The 26,323-nt window shown below is 47.8% G+C and overlaps 2 protein-coding genes across 2 annotated transcripts in view; one reads left to right on the top strand and one right to left on the bottom strand.

Moving 5' to 3' along the window:
* The first annotated feature begins 985 nt into the window (after positions 1-985).
* On the top strand, positions 986-6,277 carry ZFTA (zinc finger translocation associated). The gene is made up of 5 exons (XM_068979136.1): positions 986-1,139; positions 3,266-3,763; positions 4,314-4,715; positions 5,088-5,642; positions 5,808-6,277. Exons 1-5 carry the CDS (start codon positions 986-988, stop codon positions 6,275-6,277), a joined length of 2,079 nt encoding a protein of 692 aa, XP_068835237.1.
* Positions 6,278-9,611: 3,334 nt separating this feature from the next.
* The window catches only part of RTN3 (reticulon 3), a 63,253-nt gene continuing 46,541 nt past the window's right edge, over positions 9,612-26,323 (bottom strand). Inside the window, exons 2-7 of the mRNA XM_068975867.1 lie at positions 16,774-16,981; positions 14,732-14,870; positions 14,090-14,159; positions 13,588-13,634; positions 12,745-12,803; positions 9,612-11,681 (exon numbers count right to left, since the gene is read on the bottom strand). Of these exons, the coding sequence (XP_068831968.1) occupies positions 11,636-11,681; positions 12,745-12,803; positions 13,588-13,634; positions 14,090-14,159; positions 14,732-14,870; positions 16,774-16,981 (569 nt within the window). The 3' untranslated portion in view covers positions 9,612-11,635. The remainder of the gene's footprint in view (positions 11,682-12,744; positions 12,804-13,587; positions 13,635-14,089; positions 14,160-14,731; positions 14,871-16,773; positions 16,982-26,323) is intronic.

The raw sequence follows: 26,323 nt of genomic DNA on the forward strand, positions 1-26,323 counted from the left end.
TTGCCTCCTCGTGCCGGCCAGAGGGTCCAGGGCCGCGTCTGCCACCCCCAGGCCTGCGAGGGTAGGAGCCAGAGACGACCGCGGCGCAACCCCTCTCTTCCCGGCTTCCATCCTGGGGCCCCCAACGCCCAGCGGCGTCGGGCCTCGGCGCGGCCGGCTCTCCGCGGTCTCCTGCGCGCCCCCTCTCTTCGGCCTGGATCTCCGAGGCCGCGGTCCCCGCCCCGGCCAGCTCCGAGGGCGCTCGGCTCGTCCGCCCTCCAGGGCTGAAGCCTGAGCTCTCAGCGCTCCCCGGCGGCTCCCCCGGGAGGGGGCGCGGCCGCCCCCGCGGCTCCACCCTCTCCGCGGGGCCGCGGCCATCTGGGGCCCCTGCCATTCGTGTCCGCTCTGGGGCCCGCGCCGAGCTCGCGCGGGAGGCAGCCCCTGGCAGGGGCCCGGGCCTCCCCACCGGGCGACCCCCTTTGCCAGCGCGGGTGCGGGAAGCCGGGCGCTGACATGCCCCGAGGGGGCAGTGGCTGCGAGCCGAGCCTGGGTGGAAGCGCGTCGCAACGGACGCTGCCCCCCTGGCCACCTCGGTGACCCTCCAGAAGCCGGGACCCGAGCCCCGCAGGCGGCAGCGCGGGCCCGCGAGGACGGCGAGGTCCGTGCTCCTAACGTCCGCGGCGAGCGCCGGATACGGAGCCTCGGTCGGGCTCTTAGCCTCCCGACGCTCCCCCCAGCCCCCCGCGAGCTGGCAGGAGGAAATAGCGCGCGGCCCCTTTAAATTTACCCAGGAGCCCTTAAAGGAGCCCCAGGGGCCCCAGACAGGAATCCCCACCCCGGTCCAGCCCGCGCCGCCGAGCGAGCAGCCTGCCGTCCGTGCTGCCGGCCGCCCTGTGCATGCGCCCCGCGCCCCGGGGCCCCGCGCACCGAGCGCCGCGCGCCGGCCGCCGCCGGCCCCGCGGCCCCGCGCCCTGCCGCCCCGGGGCCCCGCGCCGCAGCGCAGCGCATGGAGCCTGGCGGGGACCACCGGAGCCGGAGCGGCGGCGGCGGCGGCGGCGGCGGCAGGGGCGGCCCCGGGCCAGCAGCGGCCTCTGCACGGGGCCGACGGCTGCCGCCCGCCGGATCGAGCGGCAGCGCGGAACCCGAGGAGGACGACGGCGGTAAGAGCTGGCTGGGGCCGGCGGCTCGGGCGGGGGCCCCGGCGTGGGGGAGGGGAGGGCTGCGGCTCCGGGCTCCGGGCCCCTCTTCGCCGCCGAACAAAGCGGGGGACGCGAGCAGGGCGGGCGGGGGCGCCACCTGGCGGGCGCGGATTGTGGCTGCAGCGCCAGCGGCGGAGCCCCCCGCCCAGCTCCCGGGGTTGGCCTGCGGGGCTCGGGCGGATCCCCTCCCCCTTAAAGGGCCCCTCGGCCCCCGCCTCGAAGGCCGAGCTGGAGGGGCCCCAAAGGACCTGGCCTGGCGCCGCGGGGCGCGCGCTCTAGGCTGTTGGGACTTGCGTCCCCCGTCCCTTTCTCTTTCAGACTCCCAGGTGGTCTCCCTTAACCGGCTGTCTCTTAAAAAGTCTGCCCAGACCTTGGGTCCCTTCCCGGGGCTTCCCTCCAGAAGAACTGAGCTGGGGACTCCGCTGCTCTAAGTTGGGCTGTCTTCTCCTCTGGGGCCTCGCCTAGAGAAGGGGACCTTTTTTTCTTTTTTCCCTATGTTCTCCCTGGAAGAGAGCATGGGTTGCGCCTCTTGGGGACCTATCAGTACCTTCCCCACGGGCGGGCAGTTTTTAAAGAGATGGGCTCGCCCACAATGGCATTCACTTCCCTTGTATCCGCGCGTTACCCCTCCCATCTTTTCAGAAATTTTGCCACAATTTGTCAGCTATAGCGGGACCAGCCAGTCCTCCCCGTTTGCTCTCAAAGGAGGCTGTTTCTCTATGCGGGGTCAACGGCTTAAGAGCCCTGAAGCTTTCGTCCAGGCTCTGGAGCTTCACCCCTAATGCCAGAGCTCCCCTCCTAGAAATTCCCCATCCCCTTTTGTTTTTAAAGACTCCCAGCTCCTCCCCTTTTTTCGGCTCTTAAAGGGCCAGTCCACCTTAGACTAACAGATCCGGCGCTGGAAGGATGCTGAGAGACCCGCTAGCTATCCAGTGCCTTGGCAGACAAAGACACTCAGGCCCAGAGAGCGGACATCACCTACCAAAGGTCACAGAGCAAGTTACCAGTGAAGCCCGGAGTCAAACCCAGGTTTCTGACTCTGAAACTAGCGCTTTCTTTTTCTTCTGTGTACTTAAAACCAAACAAAAACAGGGTGACAGGAGCCCCCTCTGATCCTGGCTTTTGTTTTCCATACGGTGAGATTCTCTACTAGGAGGGTGACCACACCTGTCTATTTAGCCTATTTGGCCAGGAGACCCTTTTCTAAATGAAATACGGTCAAAACTAGGGAAAGTGGGAGGGACTGCTCAGGGTCTCCGTTTGGCAAAAGGGGACACCACTGGGTTGGTGGCCTCTCCACTGCCTGCCCGCTGATTGCTGGGCAGTGGCCAGCTCCGGGCCAGAGCGGAAAAATAAATCCCCAGAAAGACTTAATGGATTCCAGTGGGTGGTGGCCACTCCCTGCTGCAGTATCTTCAGTAGCCACTCTGGTGGCCCTCCTGCCAGCCCCTTCCAGTCATCAGCTCTCCCAGACTCTAGTCCTAAAAACTCCTTTCCCTGGAGGTGCTGACAGCTTGGTCATGGGGTTCCTTAATTTGGGGACCTGACAATGCTTAGTACCCCTTAAAATGGGCCTCTTAGGAGGTTGTATTTGAGGCATTATTGCAGAAAGGGAAAAAGATCATCTTTGGGTGGGGCCCTCCGGGCTGGGGCCTCGGGCGGTGGGTCCTGTGTGCAGACAGATGCCCCCTTTGTTCTCTGGCCCGGCTGCCCGCTCTGCTCTGGCTATAACCGCCGCAGCAGGCTGCTGCCCTGGCTTTACCCGGACAGTGCTCATCCAGAAGGGGTGCTTTGCAGAACCTGCTGCCTCCTTGGCCTTCATGTTCATTTTTTTGAAAAAAATTAGAGCTGTGCCCTGCATTCTTTTGTTCCTGATCCTCTCTTAAAGGGGTCTCACTCTTTGTAAAGGACCAATGTTTTGACTCCCTGCTCTGCCACCTCCCTTTGACTGCTCTTGCAGTCCCTTTCCTGCCCCTGAACAGACCTGTCGCCCACCTCCATTCTCTTGCAAAATGGAAGCCCTAGGTTCTTTCCCTGGAAATCTTAGAGATTGAGAAACTGTCTCCCTTTCCCCCCCTCCTCTTCAGGGCAAGATCTTCAGCTGGAAGGGGGTGCCTTAGGGTCTTGGGGGAGTGCCCCCCTGCCCTCCTCCAGGGCCAGGGGACCAGCATCTTCAGGCAGGAAATACTCAGACCACTGTGAGGCCCGGGCCTCGAGGCCTGGAAAAAGCCGCATTCCTGGCCGTGACCATCGTCGCTACTACCATGACCACTGGCGGCTGGAGTACCTGATGGACTTCAACCCTGCCCGGCACGGCATGGTGTGCATGGTGTGCGGCAGCTCCCTGGCCACCCTCAAGCTCAGCACCATCAAGCGACACATCCGTCAAAAGCACCCTTACTCCCTGCACTGGAGTCCCCGGGAGAAGGAAGTCATCAGCAACAGCTGGGATGCCCACTTGGGGCTGGGGGCCTGCGGAGAGGCTGAGGGGCTGGGGGCCCAGGGGCCTGAGGAGGAGGAGGACGACGAGGAGGAGGAGGAGGAGGAAGGGGCTGGCCTCCAGGCTACCCTGCCCAAGGGCCCAGGTAATGTCCGACTTGGGGAAGCTGGGGCCTAGGTGGTGGATGGGGCCAGGTGGGGCCAGCCCGGGCTTCCTAGCCAACTAGCTGGTTTCCTGGAGCAAGCTACTGCTCCTTTTTGGGGTGAGCTCTGCTTATTGGACAGCAGTGGGTGATGGACCTTGGGACAAGATCTCCAGTATCATAGACAGTTTTGACATTCTGTAGTTTTAGAAGGATCCAGGGAGTGGAGGCTGGAGAGAGGCCTGGGAGCAGAGGGTACTGGAAAGGTAGGTATGACAGTGAAGTTTAGGGAAGGGGCTAGAATCTGGACCTGGGGGGAACTGGAGAATCTGGACCTGGGGGGGAGTCGTGTCGGGCTGAGGGTTTGTGCGCAGGCGGATTAGGAAATGAAGGAGTTAAGACTTGAGGGAAGAGGAAGGGAAGGGCAAAGGTTAGGCACAGGGCTCAGAGTCAGAGTGAGGGAGAGGCCTGTGGCTGGAGGTCCTGGCTGTGGTGGTGGGGCTCTCCCAGAGGGCCAGCATCTCAGTCCCTTCCCTCCCTCCAACCCTTTCAGGCAAAGCCCCAGCTGGTGGGGGCAGCCGGCGCCAGAGGCGAGGGGGCCCAGGGGCACCCCGGGCTCGGCGTGGGTGCCTCTCTGCCTCCCGGAGGGCTGGGGGCAGCAGGGGGCTGGGTGCCCAGCGGCTGGAGCGGAGGCTGAAGGAGTCCCTGCAGAACTGGTTCCGGGCAGAGTGTCTCATGGACTATGACCCGCGGGGGAACCGGCTGGTGTGCATGGCCTGTGGCCGGGCACTGCCCAGCTTGCAGCTGGATGACATCCGTGCCCACGTGCTGGAGGTGCACCCCAGCTGCCTGGGGCTCCGTGGCCCCCAGCGCAGGGACCTCCAGCGTAGCGCCCTGCTGCAGGCCTGGGGTGGCCAGCCGGAGGCGCTGTCTGAGCTCACCCAGTCCCCACCAGGTGCGAGGCCCCTCCCATGGCCAGGACCCCTTCATATAAGGGCTGCAAAGTGAGGTCTGTGGCCAAAACTGGGAGGGACTCATCTCTCTCTGACTCCACATAGATACACACACATGCCCCTCCCCCTACATAGACACCCACACCTCCCAGACACAAACACACACACACAGGTTCTGGTTGGGGGGGACTCATCTCTACTCCCCCAACATAGACACACACACCCCCCCTCACGCCGCCCCCATAGACACGCACACAGATTCTGGTGGGGCTTCTAGCTTAGGGCTGGGATGAGAAGCAAGGGACCCCCTCTTCGTGGGTGAGGGCAACCCAGCCAGCAAGCTGAGCCCCTCTCCCTCACCCCTTCCCCAACAGACGATGACCTCGTCCCCCAGGACCTGACCAGCAAGAGCCGGGACCCGGCCCCCGCTGCTGGAGCCCAGTCCTCTCAGGATCTCAGCCCCCCAGACGTAAAGGAAGAGGCTGGCTGGGTCCCTGAGAGGGTGCCCGGGCCGGCAGGGGAGGAGGAGCCGGAGGGCGAGAGGGTGGGGGCCCCTGGCCGATCTGCGCGGGGCCGCGACCCCCGCCGCCACTGCCCGGAGCGCTGGCGGCTGGAGTACCTCCTGGAGCTGGACGGCGGCCGGCGCGGCCTGGTGTGCTTGGCGTGCGGGGGCGCACTGGCCTCGCTCAAGATGAGCACCATCAAGCGGCACATCCGCCGGCGCCACCCGGGCTCGGCGCGCCTCGGCGGGCCAGTCGGGGCCCTCATCGCCCAGGAGTGGAGCGAGAAGGCCGCCCACCTGCTGGCCCTGGGGCTGCCCTGCCCGGAATCGCCCGGGGACCCCGCCGCCCCCAGCACAGCCGCAGCCTCCGAGGAGGGGGGAGGGGCAGAGGAGGCGCAGCCAGAGGAGGAGGAGGAGGAGTGGTGGGGTGAGCTGGGTCAGAGCAGGTGGAGAGGGAGAGGGGCTAGGGGTAGAAGGCGGGTGGGCACAGTGGAAGGTCGAAGGGGAGACGGGAGGCTGGCAGCACCGGAGGGCACGGGTGGGAGGGTCACGAGGCCGGGACGCTCCAGCGTGGTCCTTTGTTCCGTCCTAGGCGACGTCCCGCTCTCCCCCGGGGAACCGTCGGAGCGGCAGGCGGAGGAAGAGGAGGACGACGAGGACGGCCCGGATCCCGGGGCGCTCGCCTTCCCTCCGCCGCCGCCGCCGCCGCCGCCGCCGCCGCCCCCACCTCCCCCGCCCCGCAGCCGAGAGCAGCGGCGGAACTACCAGCCGCGCTGGCGGGGCGAGTACCTGATGGACTACGACGGCAGCCGGCGCGGCCTGGTGTGCATGGTGTGCGGGGGCGCGCTGGCCACGCTCAAGGTCAGCACCATCAAGCGGCACATCCTGCAGGTGCACCCCTTCTCCATGGACTTCACGCCCGAGGAACGCCAGACCATCCTGGAGGCCTACGAGGAGGCGGCGCTGCGCTGCTACGGTCACGAGGGCTTCGGGCCGCCCGCCCCGGCGGCGCCGCGCGACGGCGGCGCGGACCTCAAGGCGGGCGCCGTGTGTCGGGCGTAGATCACTCAAGGGGGAGGGCGGCGGTGCCGAGCCGGCTCTCCCGGTTCCCCGCGGCCCTGGCTGCTGCCCACCCCCGCTGGCCGGGCAGGGCGGAGACTCGGGACTGGGGTGGGGTGGCGGGTTCAAGCTAGTGCGGGCGCCGCGGGAAGCGCGCTCTCCTCCTCGCTCAAGGCGGCGAGTTCCTGGGAAGCCTCAGTCTGTGCACGGAGAATTTTCGGCCCCCGGTCGCACCCCGCCAGGCCAGGGTTGGGCGGGCGGGGCGCCGTCAGTATTAGGGTCCCAAGTAGGTGTAGCGGAGGGGGTGCAGAAGGGACGCGCTGGTCCCTTTTCCTTGGCTGGGGGGCGCCCAGGTTTCACAGAGGCACGCCGGCAGGCACGGCTCTCGGGGGTCGGGGCCGGCCCCCAGCCGTTCGTTACTGGCCGTCGCGGCTGCTCCGTGGCCTGGACTGCGGACGAGGGCCTTCCTCGGGGGAGGGGCAGTGGGGCCTGGGAGCCAGCCGGCCCGCGGGCGGGCAGGGCCAGCCCCGAGCCCCGCCCACGGGGCGGGCTCTGTGCGGGCCGCCCCGCCCTCCTTCCCTGCCACGGGCCCCTGCCACGCCCGCCGGCGCCGCGATCTTGTAAAGGGTTTAGCACTTTCTTTGCTCGCCTGCTCCGAAGGTCTCCCTGCACCCCTAAGCTCAGTCAGGCGCGCCTGCTTCAAGCGCCCTCAGTCCGAGTCCGGGACACTGGAGGTCCCGGCAGTTGGCGTTCTGTTCCCGTCCCCTCCCTGCCCCCTCCCCCTTTTGTACACCGTGGACGTGCCACCCATTCGCAGCCCTCTGGGCCTGGGGCCGGGCCTCGGCCTTCCTTTCTCTCCTCCGCGGCAGAGCCAGGCCGCGAGGGGCCGGGAACGGGCCCCGCGATCTCCCAGGCAGGTCCGAGAGGGATGTGTACATTCATTCTCCTGTGGAGAACAGGTGGCCCCGGGATCAGGCCCATTTTGCTCTTTGTATTTTATTTTGAAACTGTATTTAATGCTTTTATATGAGAGGGGGAGGGGCGGGAAGAGAGCTGTCCGTCACCCTTATGTGCAAATGTCTTATTTATTACGCGTGTATCAGAGATAAGCTGTGAGGTGGTGGAGGAAGGACCTAAAGGTAGGAGAGAGGAGGCGCGGACGGGAGGACCCCAAACATCATAGACTAATGTGTGCCTCATCAGGTTCCTCCGAGGAGTCTCTAGTAACCCACTGGTGCTCTTCACATAGCCCGGCCGGTTCCTTTGGTCTTCAAGGCTGAGTGGGGAGATCAGCGGGTGGGGACTTCTGGGCTGGGTCTGGAGGGGTAGCGGCCCTGGCAGCCACCTCTGTGGATGGGAAAGCAGAAAGCAGAGAGGAAAGCCTTTCTTATCTCAGTGCTTCCAGGCCAGAGCCCAAGGTTCAAGTGCCTCAGGCCCAGTCCCCTTCACTTCTTCTGATTGGGAATTGAATTTTATACCACGGATTTTATAGCATTTTTTATATAACTCAAGATTGTCTGAGCTGGAAAGACCTTGGAGATCAACCAGTACCTGCCCCCACCCCTTTCACAGTTAGGTAAGATGGAGTCCAGGAACTGAAAGTATCACACACCAGGTAGGAGCAGTACTAGGACCAGAATAAAAACCTCAACTCCCAGTTCAGTGTTCTTTGCACTACACCACATGGCCTCCCCATCTCTGGTAAGTTACATTTCTTTTACGGTTAGGCCTGCCGGAGGATGGCGTGCCGCAGCTGGGCTCTGCAGGCCCTCCCAGTGCAATTGTGGGCTTCTGGGAGTGGCAAAGAGCAGCACACTCCTGGAACAAGTATTCATCAGGGCAGTTCTGCCACCACTGGCTTCAGCTGGAGGGTGCCAGCAGCAGCTTTCCTGACCAGAACTGCAGAAGTAGGGCTGACTGCCACCTAGCCCAAGTCCTCCCTGCTGAGCAAAGGCTCTGGCATTGTTTTGTTGATGCCACCAGGGGTTCAGGAAATGTTGCATGGGCTGTCACTCATCTGAAAAGTGAATTCCTAGCATGTTTGAACCTCCAGGTTTTTTGAGACAGTATTAAAAGAGAGCAGGGATTATGGATGCCATTCTTTTATTTTCCTTCATGCATGCTGTTTTCAGATCCAGGACTGCTCTGCCACTTTTGCTACTCTATTCAAAAACAGGCAGACTGGGGCAACTATCATAGTCATCCACACCCTCTGCCGAAGTTCAGGTAAGCCAGGGTGGAGAGCAGGGTGAGAATGGTTTTTGCTCTCGATAGGCAGGGAGAGGCCTTAGGAGGGCAGCAGTGGATGTCTTCATTGAGAAGCAGCCCCAAGCACTCCACTGGTTCTCAAGTGTAGCCAACAGAAATTAGGAAGTTAGTAGAAATGCAAATTATTGGGTGGCACCTTATGGATCAGAAACTGGCGTGGAGCCTAGGAATCTGTTTTGCTAAGCCCTCCAGTGGTCACGAGGCACACTGAAGTTCTGAGCACCAGTGAACTACGCAGTGGCACGTAGTCATCACTACTTTGCAGCCTCTTAAGTCAGAAGAGGTGGTTCCCATCTCTAGGTGCCTCCTCCTTGCCTTGGGAGTCTGATATGAACAGGTGAAGTTTCTTCATGAATTTTTTTTTGTTAATGGTATGCTTGCTATTATGGCCAATATGTAAATGTTACTCTAAATACATATTTATATACCATGTTAGTGACATTATTTGAACATTTGTATGCGTATTTGTGAAGTTGTTTGCATCAGTTACTTTTTAAAAATTTCAGCCTAAGTTTTCTAAGAGGTATGTTGAATAAAAATCAGCTTAAGGGTCATGGCAGCCTTAGTTTTGGGAAAGAGCAAAGACCTGATGGAAAAGTTTCCATTTTCCATGGTGACTGAGTCTCATTTTAAGTGCATTGTGACTGTGTGGGAGTTACAGGCTGCTTCATGTTGCAGGTGGGGGAAACCCTCTTAGGTTGGTGTGAACTGGGACAACAGACCCCCCTGGCCCCTTCCACTCATCATCTTTCTCCTATGGTCACCTCTTAAGAGGGTCTCTTATTTTCTTTCAGAAACCAAATGCACAGCTTTGTTCTACTATGGAAATTCTGCAATCTTGGAAAGCATTACTAGTATCAAGTATTAGTCACTTTTTAAAGCCTCAAAAGTGGAGTGGGGATGGGGGCCAGTGGGAAGCCTTGTTTGGTTCTAACTTTACCCAAACTGTGTATAAAGAATAAAGTTAGCAGAATGACAGCACACACTGTTCTTTTTTCTTCTTTTTTATTAATACCACATCAACTTGCATTTTACAGGAACCAAGATTCAAGCTCCTTAAGTGCTACTGTACTTTTATGTTGCACGGACATATACGCACACAGTTTCATTAGTAATTTTTCACCTATAGATTTTTCTTAAAAAAAAAAAAAAAATTCCTGTGTGGCACAAAGATCTGTCCAATCAATCTGAACACAGCAGTGACAAAACAAAAGCTAGGTGTGGAGGCTTCCAGTGCAGGGAAAGGTCCTTTGGAGGGGAAGCCCAAAAAGACAATCAGTGCACTGACTTCTTGGGAGGGCAAAGGAGTGGAGATGGAGAGTGCATTTCCTACCATGACATGAAATGAGTTAAAGCATTCAAAAGGAAAGGGGGCTAAGAAAATAAGAGTGGAGTAAGGCAAGGTACCTTTTACCCATCTAAATTCCTAAGTAATTTCCTCAACAAAGTAGAAAGAAAAGGTCCTTCCACTACCTTCTACAGAGCTGCACTGCTTTGGGACCGTCAAAGATTATAGCCCTTACTTTAAAGTCACCAGTGCATATTCCGTCTGGATTATCACAACTGTCAGTTACAACCTGAAAGAATTCACAGATGATTTTCTTTCAAGTTTACTGAATTTTCATGTTGGAAGGGGAGGAAAACGTTAAGTGGGAATCAAAGATTCCCAAATGCCCTCCATCTGATATCAACGTGAACTGTTTTGCTGTCTTAATTGCGCATGGAGCCCGCCAACACAATCTGGCCCTGCCTGGTCACCCTTACCTAAAGCTTCTTGGAAAACACTCTCAAAAGGAGGACCCTGCGCCATGGTGGTACAGGTGCTGAGACAGCTTAAGTGCCTGAAAATGGAAGGAATCCTCAAACCACACATGCCCAATAAGCTAGCCTCTAAGTTAAAACTCCACCTGAACCGCAAAATGCACCTCCCTACACTCATCTGTGGTGTCTCAACCACAGATACAGTCTCCTCGCAAGCCAGCTCAGCTTTGGTCCTCAAGGTAAAATGATGAGCACAGGTTAAAGATGGAGTGTGCAGGGAAAAGAGAAAAAGGCCTTTGTGTTTCTGTAGTTCACTTCTTGAGAATGTTTCCCCGCCACGGACTGAGACAGGATTACAATAACTCAATAACGGAGGAGCCCACATGCAGATTAATTTTTTTTTTCTCTAACAAGGTTACAGCAGTGTACAGCAGTTACAGACATTTATTTTATAATAAGAAAAGTACAACCATATTTATTGAACTTGAGGGTAGGAAAGAGGGAGGAAAGCACATTCAGGAATAAGCTCTCCAACTACAGCTCAGAACTGGTGTCCAGAAAAAACGACACAGACACCACCGTCCCCCATGCGGAGCCTTTCCTTCCTAAGGATGCACGGGAGTCACAGCAGTGGTCCTGTGCACTCCTCCGTCTGACCTTCCATCTCCATTCTTGGTTATCAGATGGTATTCTGGGAATCAGGAGTCATCACTATCAACTATAAGTTATTCACAGAGTTGAAAGTTATATCATTAAATGAAGAAGAGGAAAATTAGGAGTAGCTGCTCACGTTGTGGGGCAGGAAGATGGGATCAGAGGACTGGAAAACAAAACAACAACGAACAAGGGAAGGAATCCCATTCTTGTCCCCAGATAATTTCTTCATAAGTTAATCATTATTTCTTAACTTAAAATAAGGGCAAAACTATGATGGGAAGCTATAGAAGACTTACTAGTCCTTGAAATTTGGATAAAAGAACCCAAGAGATATTTTTATTTTTCATTTTCTCCTTTACCTCCAATTTTCCCCCTCCTTTCAAGTTACAGGTAAAAGCTCCACCATCATTAAGGTACTGATTTATCCTATTAATTTGACTCTTTCTTTATTCTTTTGGGTTTTCTAAGATATCAGTTCTTTTTTAAGTCCAACAATTCTTGTGCTTGATACTGAGGGTAGAGGGAAAGGAGAGGAGAAAACACCAAATTAAAAAATAAAAAGCTTGGAATGCAGGCTCAAGCTGACACTGAGCATGTTCCTTCATAGTACAAGTAACAACGTTATAACTATTAAATGGTGTTTTAGTAACTGGTGCGTTTCTGGTTTCCATGTACTTATTCTGCTTTTTTTTTTGCGATTCCAGGGAGTTTTGCTTGGATCCTGTTGGGAAAAGGAAAGAAAAAAGAGTGAAAATACAGACATTAGTTCTAGATTTTTGTTTTAACACTGATCCTAGAAGACAGCTCTTGAACTTACTGGTGTCACGTGAACACTCCCATTTTCACTGGGCTTCCTCTAGATGAAGAGGCAGGGGCTGAGTCTGGCCTGGGATGAGCTGAAGAGAACCCCCAAGATCCACCCCCTCCCTGCCGCTGAGCCTGCTGCCTGTCCTCTTTTGCTGCCCAAACCTCCTGGCTCCCTTCACTGGGGATGACAGAGAATGAGGTATATGTAAGCACACTGCCTGCTGGCTGTGCTCTATAGGAGTAAGCAACAACCATATACAAATCTGTGTGAACTGCCCTTGCCGGGCTTTAGCTCCAGTGTCTACCTAAGAAAGCAAAAAAGTAGGTAAAGATCCTGCATTAAGTCTGGGCTGTCTGGATATAGATAAGGTTTCCTCATATCAAAGCTAGAAAAAGCACTGAAATCTGGGGTGTGAAAGGTGGGGGGCGGGCACAAAGAGAATTTAACTGCTGTGATGCTTTGTTTCTTAAAAGAGTATCTGAAGAAAATATGGAAAAATATTAACTTACAGTTCCTTGATATAGGGAGTCATAAAAATTCTACCAATATTTTATTATTTGATTTAAATATGAAACTGATTAAAACAGAAGGATATATAGTCTTAGAAAAGAGGTAGTTTTGAGCTTTAATATATTTACTACAACTTTTATTTCTGAAAAGGGAAGGAAGAGTTTGGCTTAATATTGATATTTGTGAAACTAAATGGTGAGTAGACAACCACAAACATTTAAAAAACAGTTCAAAAAGGCAGAGTGGTCCTAACTCTGTTGGTCCTTTTCAGTTTAAGATACAAAGAATGCTTTACAAAGGAGCAGATGAAATTATTTCTAGTAAAATGAAACCATTAACCAAGCTTTTCCTTTTCCCCAGGATAAAATTACTTTTTTTGGCATTAGCATTTTACACAGGAGACTAAAAATAATTGGGGGAAAAAAAGCTCACGTCATGATGAAATGGGGAACCTAAGTGTACTCACTTTTCAACAATCGACTTGGTCTGATCGCGGGCAATGCCAACATAGTGATCAATCTGGGTCTTTAAGAAAGAAAAGTCATTCAGTTGTAGCAACACACAGATTAACAATTTTCCCGAAGGTAAGATTCTTTAGCCTAGTTTAACCATAATTTTCTCAATACCAGAAACTGTGTGTCTAATCTACATTCAGTAAACACAAATATGTTCTGACTCCTGGTGAGACTAATTCATTTAATACCAAAAAGCCATGAATCAAGTCAGATGATGGACGACAATCTATCAAGAATAACTTCATAGCATCCAGTGCACTCGGTATAAGCCACTCTACAGTGCAGGCATCTATTCACACTGATGGATCCCCACAACTCCTTTAATAGTTTGTTTCTTCTCAGATACCAGCTCTTATTTGAGCATTTTTTTCAACTTTTTTTTGGGAACAGATCCATCTGATAAAACTCAAAAGACATACAGCATGGTAACACAGTAAATTCCCTTTCTACCCTTATCTCTTCTAGACATTCAGTTTTGCTTCTTAGAGGAAACCAGTTACCAGTTTCTTGTAGGAACTTGACTTGTAAAATTAAGACTGTAAAAACGGCTAGGAAAAGATTGCTGTGAACTTTCAATGCCTAAAAAATGCACTAGGGACTTCCTTGGTGGTCAAGTGGCTAAGACTCCGTGCTCCCAACGCAGGGGGCCCGGGTTCAATTCCTGTTCAGGGAACTAGATCCCACATGCTGCAACTAAAGATCTGATGTAGCCAAATAAATAAAGAAATAAAAAAAGAACTAAAATTAGTCATACATTAACTGGCATATCTGACTCAAAACAGACAAATGCTTACCTTGTACTTCTCATAGACAATTGGAACGCTGAAAACGAGTAGTTCAGCTGTAAGAAAGAATCATAAGACATGGCAAGTGTCAATGGAGACAGTCACAAAGTCTGAGTAACAGGGATATTTTTCCTCATGAAATACAGGGAAACACAGAACTTCATCAGTATGAGAAATCCTGGCCAGAGCTCTCAACTAAGGACCGTTAGATACAGGTATATAGTCTTCCCTCTTGTACCACTAATAATTTCCAAATTATGAAGATCCTCATATTTAAACCAAATCTCGACAACTCTCCTGTATTTCTAGTTGTCTGGATGTTTCTTTATAGGTGGGACCATTTAATAAACCTGTGCCCACAAACACAGGTTCCTCCAATATTTAGACAAGGCCTTTATGGATGTTGAAGGCTGGACCAGTGTGAAAGGACTGGAGCCACGCTGAGCTCTCTCTGCTCTTACTCTTACCAATTACTTCATAGAGCCTGAAGACAATTTCCTTGCCACCTTACCAAGAATCAGAAGGGTGATCCCATTGAAAACGGCACCAACATAGGTCATCAGCCACATGAAGACAGCAAGCTGTGAAGGCCAACATCAGGGGGTTAAGCAGGGATAATCATGATGCAGAATTCAGGTTGGGCTGTGCTTAGCCACTCAGCTGTGTCTGACTCTCTGCAACCCCATGGACTGTAGCCCACCAGGCTCCTCTCTCCAGGCAAGAATACTGGAGTGGGTTGCCATGCCTTCCAGCAGGGGATCTTACAAAATTCAGGTTATTTGATGTTATTTTTTTCTAGCTAAGTCCTCATAAATTCAGTGATGTATGCCATTAATAATTTCAACATGGTTACCTCATTTCTATTATACATTTGAGGGTGCATAAGAGAACTCAGTGGTTCTCTCAGAAGAACCAAACAGACAATACCTACATTTCTATCAATTACATACATTATCCTTATTCTGATGTTAGTTCTCCTGATGCAGAAAGTACCTTCTTTACTAACCCCTACTTCCATTTTTGTAGATTGATTGAGACAAGCATTCATTTTGCTTTTGTCTGATAAAACCTTATTTACTGCCTTTCCTCTGAATTATAACTCAGTCCCCGGTCTTCCTCAGCCTCACCACCAAAAACTGCAGAGGCAACTAACCTTTAAGGAGTCAACTAGATCCTCCACCAGAAAGAGACGAATGATGAGTTTCAGGGCCCTGTTGATGTGCACCATGGCAGCGTTCACGTAGTTATGGAAAGCTTCTGAGGACAGAGTGATGTCGACATCCAGGTAGGCTCTTCCAGAAGAAGAAACAACAGTCACACATCTGACATGGCAGGAGACGATCTCTTTCTGTTAGCACAGAAGTTCTTCAGAGGGTGAAATCCCCTGAAGGGTGTGTGAAATCTGCAGAGGCAGACTTTGCTAACATGGGGTGGGGTGGGGGGAACATGAGTGCCATTTGGTAGGTAGAGGCAAAACTGCCCTATGCCCACAGTGTGGGACAGTCATGTACAATAAAACTGCCCAATGTCCTGCCTAACTTTTACTATCTCATAGGATATTCATGAAGGTGAACCTCTTTATAATTATCAAGAGCCCAGAACATATAAAAACAAAGTATTTTCCCCACAATTGTGACATATCCCGAATTGTCTAAAACTGTATTTTGTTTATACTGAAACCTTAAGTTTTTTTTTTTTTTGCCATTTTGGAAAATCACATCAGTAAGGGAGATTATAAATGTACATGCAAGTATCTGATCTCAAGTATTTTTAGTTTCTTTTTTGGTATAGTTATTTCTAAGAAATTAAAATATTGACTGAAATGCTAGTTGTTTCATTGTCAATGACTTTCTATTTTATCACTCCTTACAATTATGATGTTTTAAAAATTGTTTACCAGTAATATTATCTATGAATTTCATTTCAAAATGATAAAGGAGGCATTATAAAATATTTGTTAAAAAAACACAAAGACCTGCGTTCTGTTCCCAGGATGCATTATAGAACTGAGATGTAACCACCTGCTCATAATCTGTTCATTCACTCAGCACTTACTGGTGCCCATCAGTACCAGACCCTCTACTAGGTATAGGGATATCAGAAAAATAAAACTGCTTCTGCCTCAAACAGCCTACAGTCTTGCGGGAAAAGTCAGAAGAGTAATAGGCATGTTTTTCTTTCCGGTTTATTAAGGAAATATGTACTATCAAACACAAAAGTTATAACAATTAGATGCTGTAATTAATACAACCTAGCAAAACACATTTTATAAATATGTAACAGCATCATGTGAAAGGAGGAAAAAAAAAACTTCTACATTGCAGCTTGTGGCAAAACAGTAAAATTTATCCACTCAATCAATCAACAACTACTGATTTGTTAAAACCAATTTGCAAGTAACTTTTAAAATGCCACATATAGCTTAAATTATTCCTTCTATTTTCACCAGGAGAAAATACAAGGACCAAAGCTGCAGTCAGACACCTATTCTGTCATAGTTCTGAGAGATCACAGAAATACTTCTTCCACGAGGAGGGGTTTTAAAAACCTGCTATTTGAAAATAATAAAATACTGCCATTTGTTGATGTTAAAATTTTTTTACAGGCCAAGACTTTCAAGAGGAAAGGAGTGAGGAAAACATTTGTTAAATCATAGCACAGTTGGAAAAGCTAGCAACTGGATTCTACAAATGCATGACCTACTGACTTCATCACGACTTGCCCCTGGTATTAAGGCAACTAAAGGAGAGATAGGAAGGAAATCAGTAATAAAACCAAGAATATACACACAGAGTTCTTATACTGCCAAGAATGCATCCTCAACAACAACATTCCAAGGCTGTTTTTTTTCTTTTTTTTTTCAAGGCTGTTTTAAGTATTAACTATGTGGGGCTTAAACATGCACCTGGGACCCCATTTAACTGAATGCTGTCCAGACGCTCTGCCTTCTCTACAGGATGACCCTGCCCAGGAATTCAGACAGTCCTTTTAGGTGACCCTCTAGTTTGTCAAAAAAGTTCCTGGCTCCTAACTTGGTCACTTCATAAAGTAGTCTCAAGTTGATGTTTCACGCCACTGATTAGCTGCATTAGGCCCTATAATTCCTGATTTCTAATCAGGTCTGATTTGGATCTGACCAGCCTCTGCAAACCCTTCCCTAAGTTGTAGAGCATTAGTAATGATGCTTCAACTCACTTGAATGGATGGCCTTCTTCTGATTTCTGTACAGCTTGGATGACAGACTTGTAGACCCTGAAGCTGATGGTGACAGACAGAAGGGCCAGGATGAGGTAAGAAACCACACTGATGACACTGAAAGCGGCCAGGGACAGCAGCACGATCAGTGTGGTGCCAAAGACAAAGCCAGTCTTCTTCACATCTCGCCAGAAAATCAAGTCGTGCACTGCCAACAGAAAAGGGAGCGTAAGTTAGACGACCTCTCACGAGTCACAAGGCTGGGACTGTCCGCTCTGTGTTCCGCACACCTGACAAGCCTTACACTAGCGTGCGGTCACAGGTACACCCTCCTCAAGACAGTAAATAAAAACCAAGGAGACTCCAATTACATCAGGGATGATTCACACTGCCAAAGGTTTTTCTGGTTTCTGGACAGGTTTACAGAAACTTAGTTTTTAGTCATGGCTACTCAAGTTCAATGAAATAAAGTGTCATTTACTTTAAATGTTTCAGTAGAGCAACTGTAGGGAAAGCTTGAAAACTGTTGACTAAATTAAGCAAACCAGGCTTATAAATTATCAACAGTTGAGTCAACAGACTATAAAACCAAAGGTAACTTGACATATGGACCTTAGGAAGCCTCACTATGAACAAAGCTAGTGGAGGTGATGGAATTCCAGTTGAGCTATTTCCAATCCTTTCAAAGATGGATGCTGTTGAAATGCTGCACTCAGTATGCCAGCAAATTTGGAAAACTCAGCAATGGACACAGGGCTGGCAAAGGTCAGTTTTCATTCCAATCCCAAAGAATGTTCAAACTACTGCACAAGTGCACTCATCTCACATGCTAGCAAAGTAATGCTCAAAATTCTCCAAGCTAGGCTTCAACAGTATGTGAACCAAGAACTTCCAGATGTTCAAGCTGGATTTAGAAAAGGCAGAGGAACCAAAGATCAAATTGCCAACATCCGTCAGATCACAGAAAAATCAACAGAATTCCAGAAAAACATCTATTTCTGCTTCACTGACTGTGCTAAAGCCTTTAACTGTGTGGATCACCACAAAGTGTGGAAAATTCTTAAAGAGATGGGAATACCAGACCCCCTACCTGCCTCCTGAGAAACCTGTATGCAGGTCAAGCATCAACAGTCAGAACCAGACAGGGAACAATGGACTGGTTTCAAATTGAGAAAGGAGTACATCAAGGCTGTATATTGTCACCTTGCTTATTTAACTTATATGCAGAATACCTCATGCAAAACGCCGGCTTGATGAAGCACAAGCTGGAACGAAGACTGCCATGAGAAATGTCAATAACCTCAGATATGCAGATAACACCACCCTTATGGCAGAAAGTGAAGAGGAACTCAACAGCCTCTTGATGAAGGTGAAAGAGGAGAGTGAAAAAGCAGGCTTAAAACTCAACGTTAAAACGTTAAAAGAACTAAGATCATGGCATCTGGTCCCATCACTGCATGGCAAATAGATGGGGAAACAAAGAAAACAGTGACAGACTTTATTTTCTTGGGCTTCAAAATCACTGCAGATGTTGACTGCAGTCATGAAATGAAAAGACACTTGCTCCTTGGAAGAAAAGCTATGACAAACTTAGATAGTGTATTAAAAAGCAGAGACATTATTTTGCTGACAAAGGTCCGTCTAGTCAATGCTATGGTTTTTCCAGTTGTCATGTATGGATGTGAGAGCTGGACCATAAAGAAGGCTGAATGCCGAAGAACTGATGCTTTGGAACTGTGGTGTTGGAGAAGACTCTTGAGAGTCTCTGGGACTGCAAGGAGTTCAAATCAGTCAGTCCTAAAGGAAATCAATCCTAAATATTCATTGGAAAGACAAGCTGAAGCGAGAAGAAAATGGACTAGGATGGGGCAAGAGCACAGGCAGAGAGACTCCCTAGGCACAAAGGTTATATGGCAGTTTTTTGTTTGACTTCTTTAAGTCTGAAATATTTGAAAGAAAGAAAAGCTTAGAGGATAAGGGTGAGGCCTAGACAGAAAAAGACCCTGATGCATCAGAGAAGGGAAAGGCATAAAAATGCTAGCCTAAATGCAAATCTACTTTGGTGCAAATTAGAAAAAGCCTCCCTTTCTCATGAAAACTGTGACAATAAATAGTCAAATCTACAATGATAAGCACTGTCAAACCTACAATGGGCTTCTCTGATGAAAATGGACTGGGATGGGGCAAGAGTACAGGCAGAGACTCCCTAGGAGGCTAACACAGGGGTTCAAGTCAGAGATGATGGGCGTTTAGATTAGGTCAGGATGGAGCGGAGTGGAAACAGACTATATTTTGGAGGCAGGACAGTCAGAACTTGATGATGAACTGATGTGGGAGGTGACAGAGGGAAATAAATATGGATGAGACCTAGTTTTGGGGCCTGAGCAAATAGATCGATGTGGTGTCATTTACTGAGATGAGAAAAAGGAGAGTAGAGAGCATGTTAGTTCTGGATGGATGTCTAGAGATATACACAGAGAAGGTGGTCAGATCTACCAGTATGGAGCACACAGGACAAGTCTGAGCTGGAGATGCACATAGGGAAACCACCAACACACAAATAATATTAAAAGTCGTGAAAATGGATAAGGTTACCTAGTTTACAGGGAAGAAGGCCCAGGCTTAATTCTGAGGTGCTCCAATATTTAGTAGCTGAGTAAAAGTAGAGGAGCTGGAGAAAGGATACAGAGGAAATAACCAAGGGAGTGGGGATAACTAGGAGTATGGAGTCACAGAAGCTGACAAAGGAGCGCTTCGTGGAGAAAGTGGAAACTGGCTAATTGTGCTGAGGCTGAAAAAGAGAAAAAGTCACCTTGGACTTAGCAATATGGAGATCGTTGGTGTCTGATCAGAGCAGTTCAGTGAATAGCTGGAGGGGGTTGAAGAGGAATTACTGGTGAGACAGGGAGGCAGTGTGAGAGGAAACGCTTAAGAAGTGTGGGTATGAAAGGGAGTATAACATCTGGAGCCAAGGGTCTTCAAAGATGCAAACACTAAAGCATGCTTATATGCTCTGATCCCTGGGTCGGGAAAATCCCCTGGAGAAGGGAATGGCAACCCACTCCAGCACACCAAAAGAAAAAGAACAAAAGGATAAACTGGACTATATCAAAATTAAAAACCTTTGTGTTATAAACAGTACCAAGAAAATGACAAGAAAACTCATAGAATAAGAGAACATATTTTCAAATTATTTATCTAATAGGGTTAATTGAATTATAACTCAATAATAAAAAGAACAGCTTAAATGAAAACAAGTTAAAAAAAATGAGAAAGGATCGAAACAGACATTTCTCCAAAGATATACAAATGGCCAATAAGTATATAAAAGAGGCTTAAAATCATTAGTCATTAGTGAAATGTAAATCAAAACCACGATGAGCCCACTAAATTGGCTATAATAAAAAATATAATAACAAATATTGGCAAGGATGCGGAGAAACCTCATGCATTCCCAGTGGGAATGAAAAATGTTGCAATTGCTTTGGAAAACAATTTGGCAGTTCCTCAGAAAGTTAAACATAGAATTATTGTATGATCCAGGAATTCTATTCTTAAGCAAATATGCAAGAGAAATAAAAACATACAACACAAAAATTTATGTGCACCAGTGTTCACAGAAGCATTATTCATAATATGGAAAATGTAGAAACAATCTAAACATCCATCAGCTGGTGAATAGACAAATAAAACGAGCATATCCATACAATGCAATTATTATTTGGCCACAAAAAGGAATGAAGTTCCAATACTACATATCATAACATAGATAAAATGTGAAAACATTATGCCAACTGTAACACATCAATTATAAAATCGCACATATTGTATGATTATGTTTTATATAAAACATCTGCAACTCTATAGAGAGAGGAAGTAAATGAGTGGTGGTTTAGGGCTGTGGTGATGAAGTTATGACCAACCTAGACAGCATATTAAAAAGCAGAGACATTACTTTGCCAACAAAGGTCCATCTAGTCAAAACTATAGTTTTTCCAGTAGTCATGTATAGACGTGAGAGTTGGACTATAAAGAAAGCTGAGTGCCAAGGAACTGATGCTTTTGAACTGTGGTGTTGGAGAAGACTCTTGAGAGTGCCTTGGACTGCAAGGAGATCCAACCAGTCCATCCTAAAGGAAATCAATCCTGAATATTCATTAGAAGGACAGATGCTGAAGCTGAAACTCCAGTACTTTGGCCACATGATGTGAAGAGCTGACTCATTTGAAAAGACCCTGATGCTGGGAAAGATGAAGGCGGGAGGAGAAGGGGACAACAGAGGATGCGATGGTTAGATGGCATCACTGACTCAATGGACATGAGTTTGAGTAAACTCCGGGAGTTGGTAATGGACAGGGAGGCCAGGCGTGCTGCAGTCCATGGGGTCGCAAAGAGTCGGACACGACTGAGCGACTGAACTGAACTGGTGTGATTAGAAATGGGAAATGACTGCTAATGGGTATGGGGTTTCTTTTCAGTGGGGGAACGAAAATATTCTAAAATTGGATAGTGGTGATGAAAAAATCATTTAGTTGTAAACCTTAATGGATGAATTGTATAGTATATGAGTTATATCTCAAAAAAGTATTAAAAAAAAAGAAATGAGACAAACTTGCAATTATAGTCAGGGATTTCAACATTCCTCTCTGAATAATGGCAAAATAAGTAGACAAAAAATCAATAGGGATATAAGACTTGAACACTATCAACTAATTTAACATTCAAAAGAACACTCTACACTTTTAACAGCAGAACATACATTCTTTCTAAGTACATGTAGAACATTTACCAAGATAAACTTAACTCTGGGTCTTGAAAAGGATTCAAGACACTTTCATGTTTTCTGACTATAAGGTAATTACATCACAAACAATAACAGAAAGATACTGAGAAAACCAATGATAAACTTTGTATAAACTAAACAATATGCTTCTTCTTCTTCTTTTTTTTTTTTAACAATATGCTTCTAAACAGCTCATAGACCAAAGGAAAAAATCAACAGGGAAATTCCAAAGTATTTTGAACTGAATGAAAATAAAAATCTGTGGTGTCCAGCTAAGTGCCTATATTATAAGAGAAGAAAGATGAGAAATCAGTGATTTCATTTTCAACCTTAAAAAGCTAGAGGAAGAACTGATTGAATACCAACTAAACAGAAGAAAGGAAAGAATGAAAACCAGAGCAAATGTCAATGAACAGATAATAGAAAAACAACAGAAACATCAATGAAACCAAAGTTGGTTCTTTGAGAATACCAATAAAATAGATAAAACTCTAGCTAGACTGATCAAGAAAAAGTGAAAGAATATACAAATTGCCAATATCAGGAATCAGAGAGGTGACATTGCTACAGATTCTAAAGACATTAAAAAGAAAAGGGGATATTAGGATCAATATTATGCCAATAAACTAGACAATTTAGATGAAGTGGACAAATTCTCCAATGATCAGACCATCAAAGCTCACTCAATAAATAGATAGGGCTTCGCTGGTGGCTCAGTGGCAAAGAATCCTCCTGCCAGTGCAGGAGACATGGGTTTGATTCCTGATTTGGGAAGATCCCAAATGCCACGGAGTAAATAAGGCCGCGTGCCACAACTGCTGAGCCTGTCCTCTAGAGCCCGTGAGCTGCAGCTGCTGAGTCCATGCTGCAGCCACTACGGCCCGCATGCCCTAGAGCCCATGCTACCCAACGAGTGAAACCCCCGCAATGAGAAGCCCTCACACTGCAGCTAGAGTGTAGCCCCTGCTGACTGCAACTAGAGAAATGCCCACGCAGCAACAGAGACCCAGCATAGCCAAATATAAATACCGTTTAAAAAAAAGAGTATGTCATGACCAAGTTTTTTTCTTTTGCAAAAATGCGAGACTTAGTATTCATAAATTAGTCAATATAATTTACCACATCAGCAAACTAAAGAACCATACGATCATCTTAAGAGATATGGAAAAACAAAATCCAATGTCTTCTCATAAAACCTCTCAGCAAATGAGGTTATAGAAGGGAATTTCCTTTAGTTAATAAAAGTAATTTGCAAGAAACCTAGCGCTAACATTGTATTTAATGAAAGAAGGCAAGGATATTCTCTCTTACTACTTCTACTGGCTTTAGCCAGCATGGTAAATCAAGAAAAAGAAATTAAAAACCATCAAACTAGAAAGGATGGAGTAAAACTGTCATTATTCACAGATGGCATGTGGCCTATGTAGAAAATCTGATGGAATCTACAAAAAAGCTAATAAATTTTAGCAACGTTGCAGGATACAAAATTAATTATATTTCCATGTATTAGTATTAACTGATAAGAAACTGACCTAAAAACACCATTTAAAATAGCATGAAAATATGAAATACTTAGGCATAAATCTGACAAGAGATGTATAAGACCTGTGCTCTGAAATCTATAAAATGCTGCTGAGAGAAACTAATGGCGACCTAAATGAATGGAAAGCTACATTGTTTTCAAATAGATGGGGAAAATGTCACTTTCATTTTCTTGGGCTGCAAAATCAATGCAGATGGTGACCACAGCCACGAAATTAAAAGACGCTTGCTCCTTGGAGGAAAAGCTATGACCGACCTAGACTATGTATTAAAAAGCAGGGACATCACTTTGAGACAAAGGTCCATATAGTCAAAGCTATGGTTTTTCCAGTAGTCATGTATGGATATGAGTGAAGTGAAGTCACTCAGTCGTGTCCGACTCTCTGTGACCCCATGGACTGTATCCTACCAGGCTCCTCTGTCCCTGGGATTTTCCAGGCAATAGTACTGGAGTGGATTGCCATTTCCTTCCCCAGGGGATCTTCCCGACCCAGGGATCAAACCCGGGTCTCCCACATTGTAGACAGACCCTTTACCATCTGAGCCACCAGTTGGTCCATAAATAAGGCTGATCGCTGAAGAACTGACACTTTTGAACTGTGGTATTGGAGAAGACTCTCAAGAATCCCTTGGACAGCAAGGAGATCAAACCAGTCAATCCTAAAGGAGATCAACCCTGAATATTCACTGAAAGGACTGATGCTGAAGCTCCATTACTCTAGCCACCTGATGCAGAGCCGATTCACTGGAAAAGACCCTGATGCTGGGAAAAATTGAGGGCAAGAGAAGAAGGGCGCAACAGAGGATGAGATGGTTGGATGGCATCACTGACTCAATGGACATGAGTTTGAGTAAACTCAGAGAGACAGTGATGGACACAGAAGCCTGGAGTGCTGCAGTTCATGGGGTCACAAAGAGTCGGACATGACTTAGCAACTGAACAACAACAACAACAACATTGTTTTCATGGCTTAGAAGACTAAAAATTGCTAAATTGTTAATTTATCTATAATTCTAAGTAATTCTAGTCCGAATTTCAGTAAGTTTTTTAAAAAACAGAAATAGACAAACTGATTTTAAAATTCCTATGGAAATGTGAAGGACCTAAAAGAGCCAAAACAACTTTGAAGAAGAATAAAGTCAGAGGACTAACCCTGTCTGATTTCAAGGGTTGTATAAAGTTACTACGATCAAGACAGTATGCTGCTGCTGCTAAGTCACTTCAGTCGTGTCCAACTATGTGTGACCCCATAGACAGCAGCCCACCAGGCTCCCCTGTCCCTGGGATTCTCCAGGCAAGAATACCGGAGTGGGTTGCCATTTCCTTCTCCAATGCATGAAAGTGAAAAGCGAAAGTGAAGTCGCTCAGTCATGTCCGACTCTTCGCGACCCCATGGACCGCAGCCTACCAGGCTCCTTTGTCCATGGGCTTTCCAGGCAAGAGTACTGGAGTGGGGTGCTATCGCCTTCTCCGTCGAGACAGTATAGTACTGGCTTAAAGACAGAGCAGAGCAATAGACCGTCTACAAAGTTCAGAAATAGCTTAAATGGACAAACTATTTTTTGACAAAGCTGCTAAGACAGGTTTCCCTGGTGGTTCAGACTGTAAAGAATCCGCCCTCAATGCAGAAGACCTGGGTTCAATCCCTGGGTTGGGAAGACCCCTTGGAGGAGGGCATGGCAATCTACTCCAGTATTCCTGCCTAGAGAATCCCCCGACCGAGGAGCCTGGTGGGCTACAGTCTATGGGGTCACAGAGTCAGACACGACTAAGCGGCTAAGCAGAAGACTGTTCATGGTAGAACTGAATCTTTAACAAATGGTGTCAGAACAACAGAATATACATATGCAAAAATCTCCAAATCTCTTTTTCTCAATACCTAGCATGATATGTAAAAATTAACACAAGAGGATCACAGACTTAAATGTAAAACTTAGTACTATATAACTACTAGAAGAAATCAAACAAAAATCTCTGTGCTGGAGATGTTCGCAGTTAATAGCTTCATGGGTGTAGACACGTATCAAAACTTACCAAGCTACGTATTTTAAATATGTGCAACTTATTGCACAGCAATTAAGCCGCAATAACACATTTTTTTTAAAGTTAAACGACCATGCTGTTGCTGCTGCTGCTAAGTCACTTCAGTCATGTCCGACTCTGTGCGACCCCACAGAGGCTCCCCCGTCCCTGGGATTCTCCAGGCAAGAACACTGGAGTGGGTTGCCATTTCCTTCTCCAATGCATGAAAGTGAAAATGACCATGAGGTAATATGTATTAGTTTTGATCTTCAAGTGGTTATTCTAACACAAACTTAGCAATGATTCATGAGACAGAGTCAGAGGAAAAGGAAGAATAATGAACAGAAAAGCCTTTTTAATTTGAAGTCTTTTACTATGAATTCAGACTTCATAATATTCCAAGCTTACCTCTGTACTGTCTGTAAGTAAAAATGTCTGATAAATAACAGAACAGTTTCCCAACCCCTTAAACTACTCAGAAGTATGATTTATAAACAACAAATGTATACATTCTTACGAAGATTAAATTGTATTTAAAAATTACCAACAAAGGAAACTTTAGCAATCTGGTTACTGTGTCATTCAGAGAGAAGCAACCTATGGTCTTGGACGCTAAAGGCAACATCAGAGATGATTATGAAAGGCGTTAGTTAGATCCAGCTTTAGGTACGACAGTGAATTAAGCAACGCTTATTTTAGGTATTATTCTTTCTCTTTGGAGCCCCTTCATGCCTCCTGGCTTCCACTTGGCTCCAGATCCCTACCTGGTGACACTTTATCCTCAGCTTTAGAGTCAGTACAGCCAAGAACAAACTCTGCTCCAGACTGCCTGGGTTTTCATCGTTTTATATTTACTAGCTGTGTGATGCTGAGCAAGACACAATCTCTCTGTGCCTTGGGTTTCTCATCTGCAAAATGGAACAGTACAGTACCTGGTTTACAGTGATGTTGCCTCCATTAAATGGGTTAATGAGTAGAAGTGCTCAGAACACTAGTGATTAGGTAGTAATACAATGTTTGCTATTATTATTATTCATTTGACTGCCAATGCCTATCATTAAAATGGAAAATTAAGAACTAAAGTTAAAATCTGCTACAAAGAAATTAAGATTTTTCTTTTCTTTGTTGCTAAATTTCCTATGAAAAAGGAGTTGCACTGTCAGCACTGATTAAAAAAGAGAATGGCGTGTGAGAAGTTAGAA

Source organism: Capricornis sumatraensis, chromosome 8, assembly GCF_032405125.1.
Source record: "Capricornis sumatraensis isolate serow.1 chromosome 8, serow.2, whole genome shotgun sequence".
Classification (NCBI taxonomy): Eukaryota; Metazoa; Chordata; class Mammalia; order Artiodactyla; family Bovidae; genus Capricornis; species Capricornis sumatraensis.

Excerpts from the sequence above, each read along its gene's own strand:
- ZFTA (XM_068979136.1), top strand. The coding sequence starts at position 986 with ATGGAGCCTGGCGGGGACCACCGGAGCCGGAGCGGCGGCGGCGGCGGC. Across the intron at positions 4,716-5,087 it reads GCTCACCCAGTCCCCACCAG|ACGATGACCTCGTCCCCCAG; the intron begins GTGCGAGGCCCC and ends CTTCCCCAACAG. Across the intron at positions 5,643-5,807 it reads GGAGGAGGAGGAGTGGTGGG|GCGACGTCCCGCTCTCCCCC; the intron begins GTGAGCTGGGTC and ends GTTCCGTCCTAG.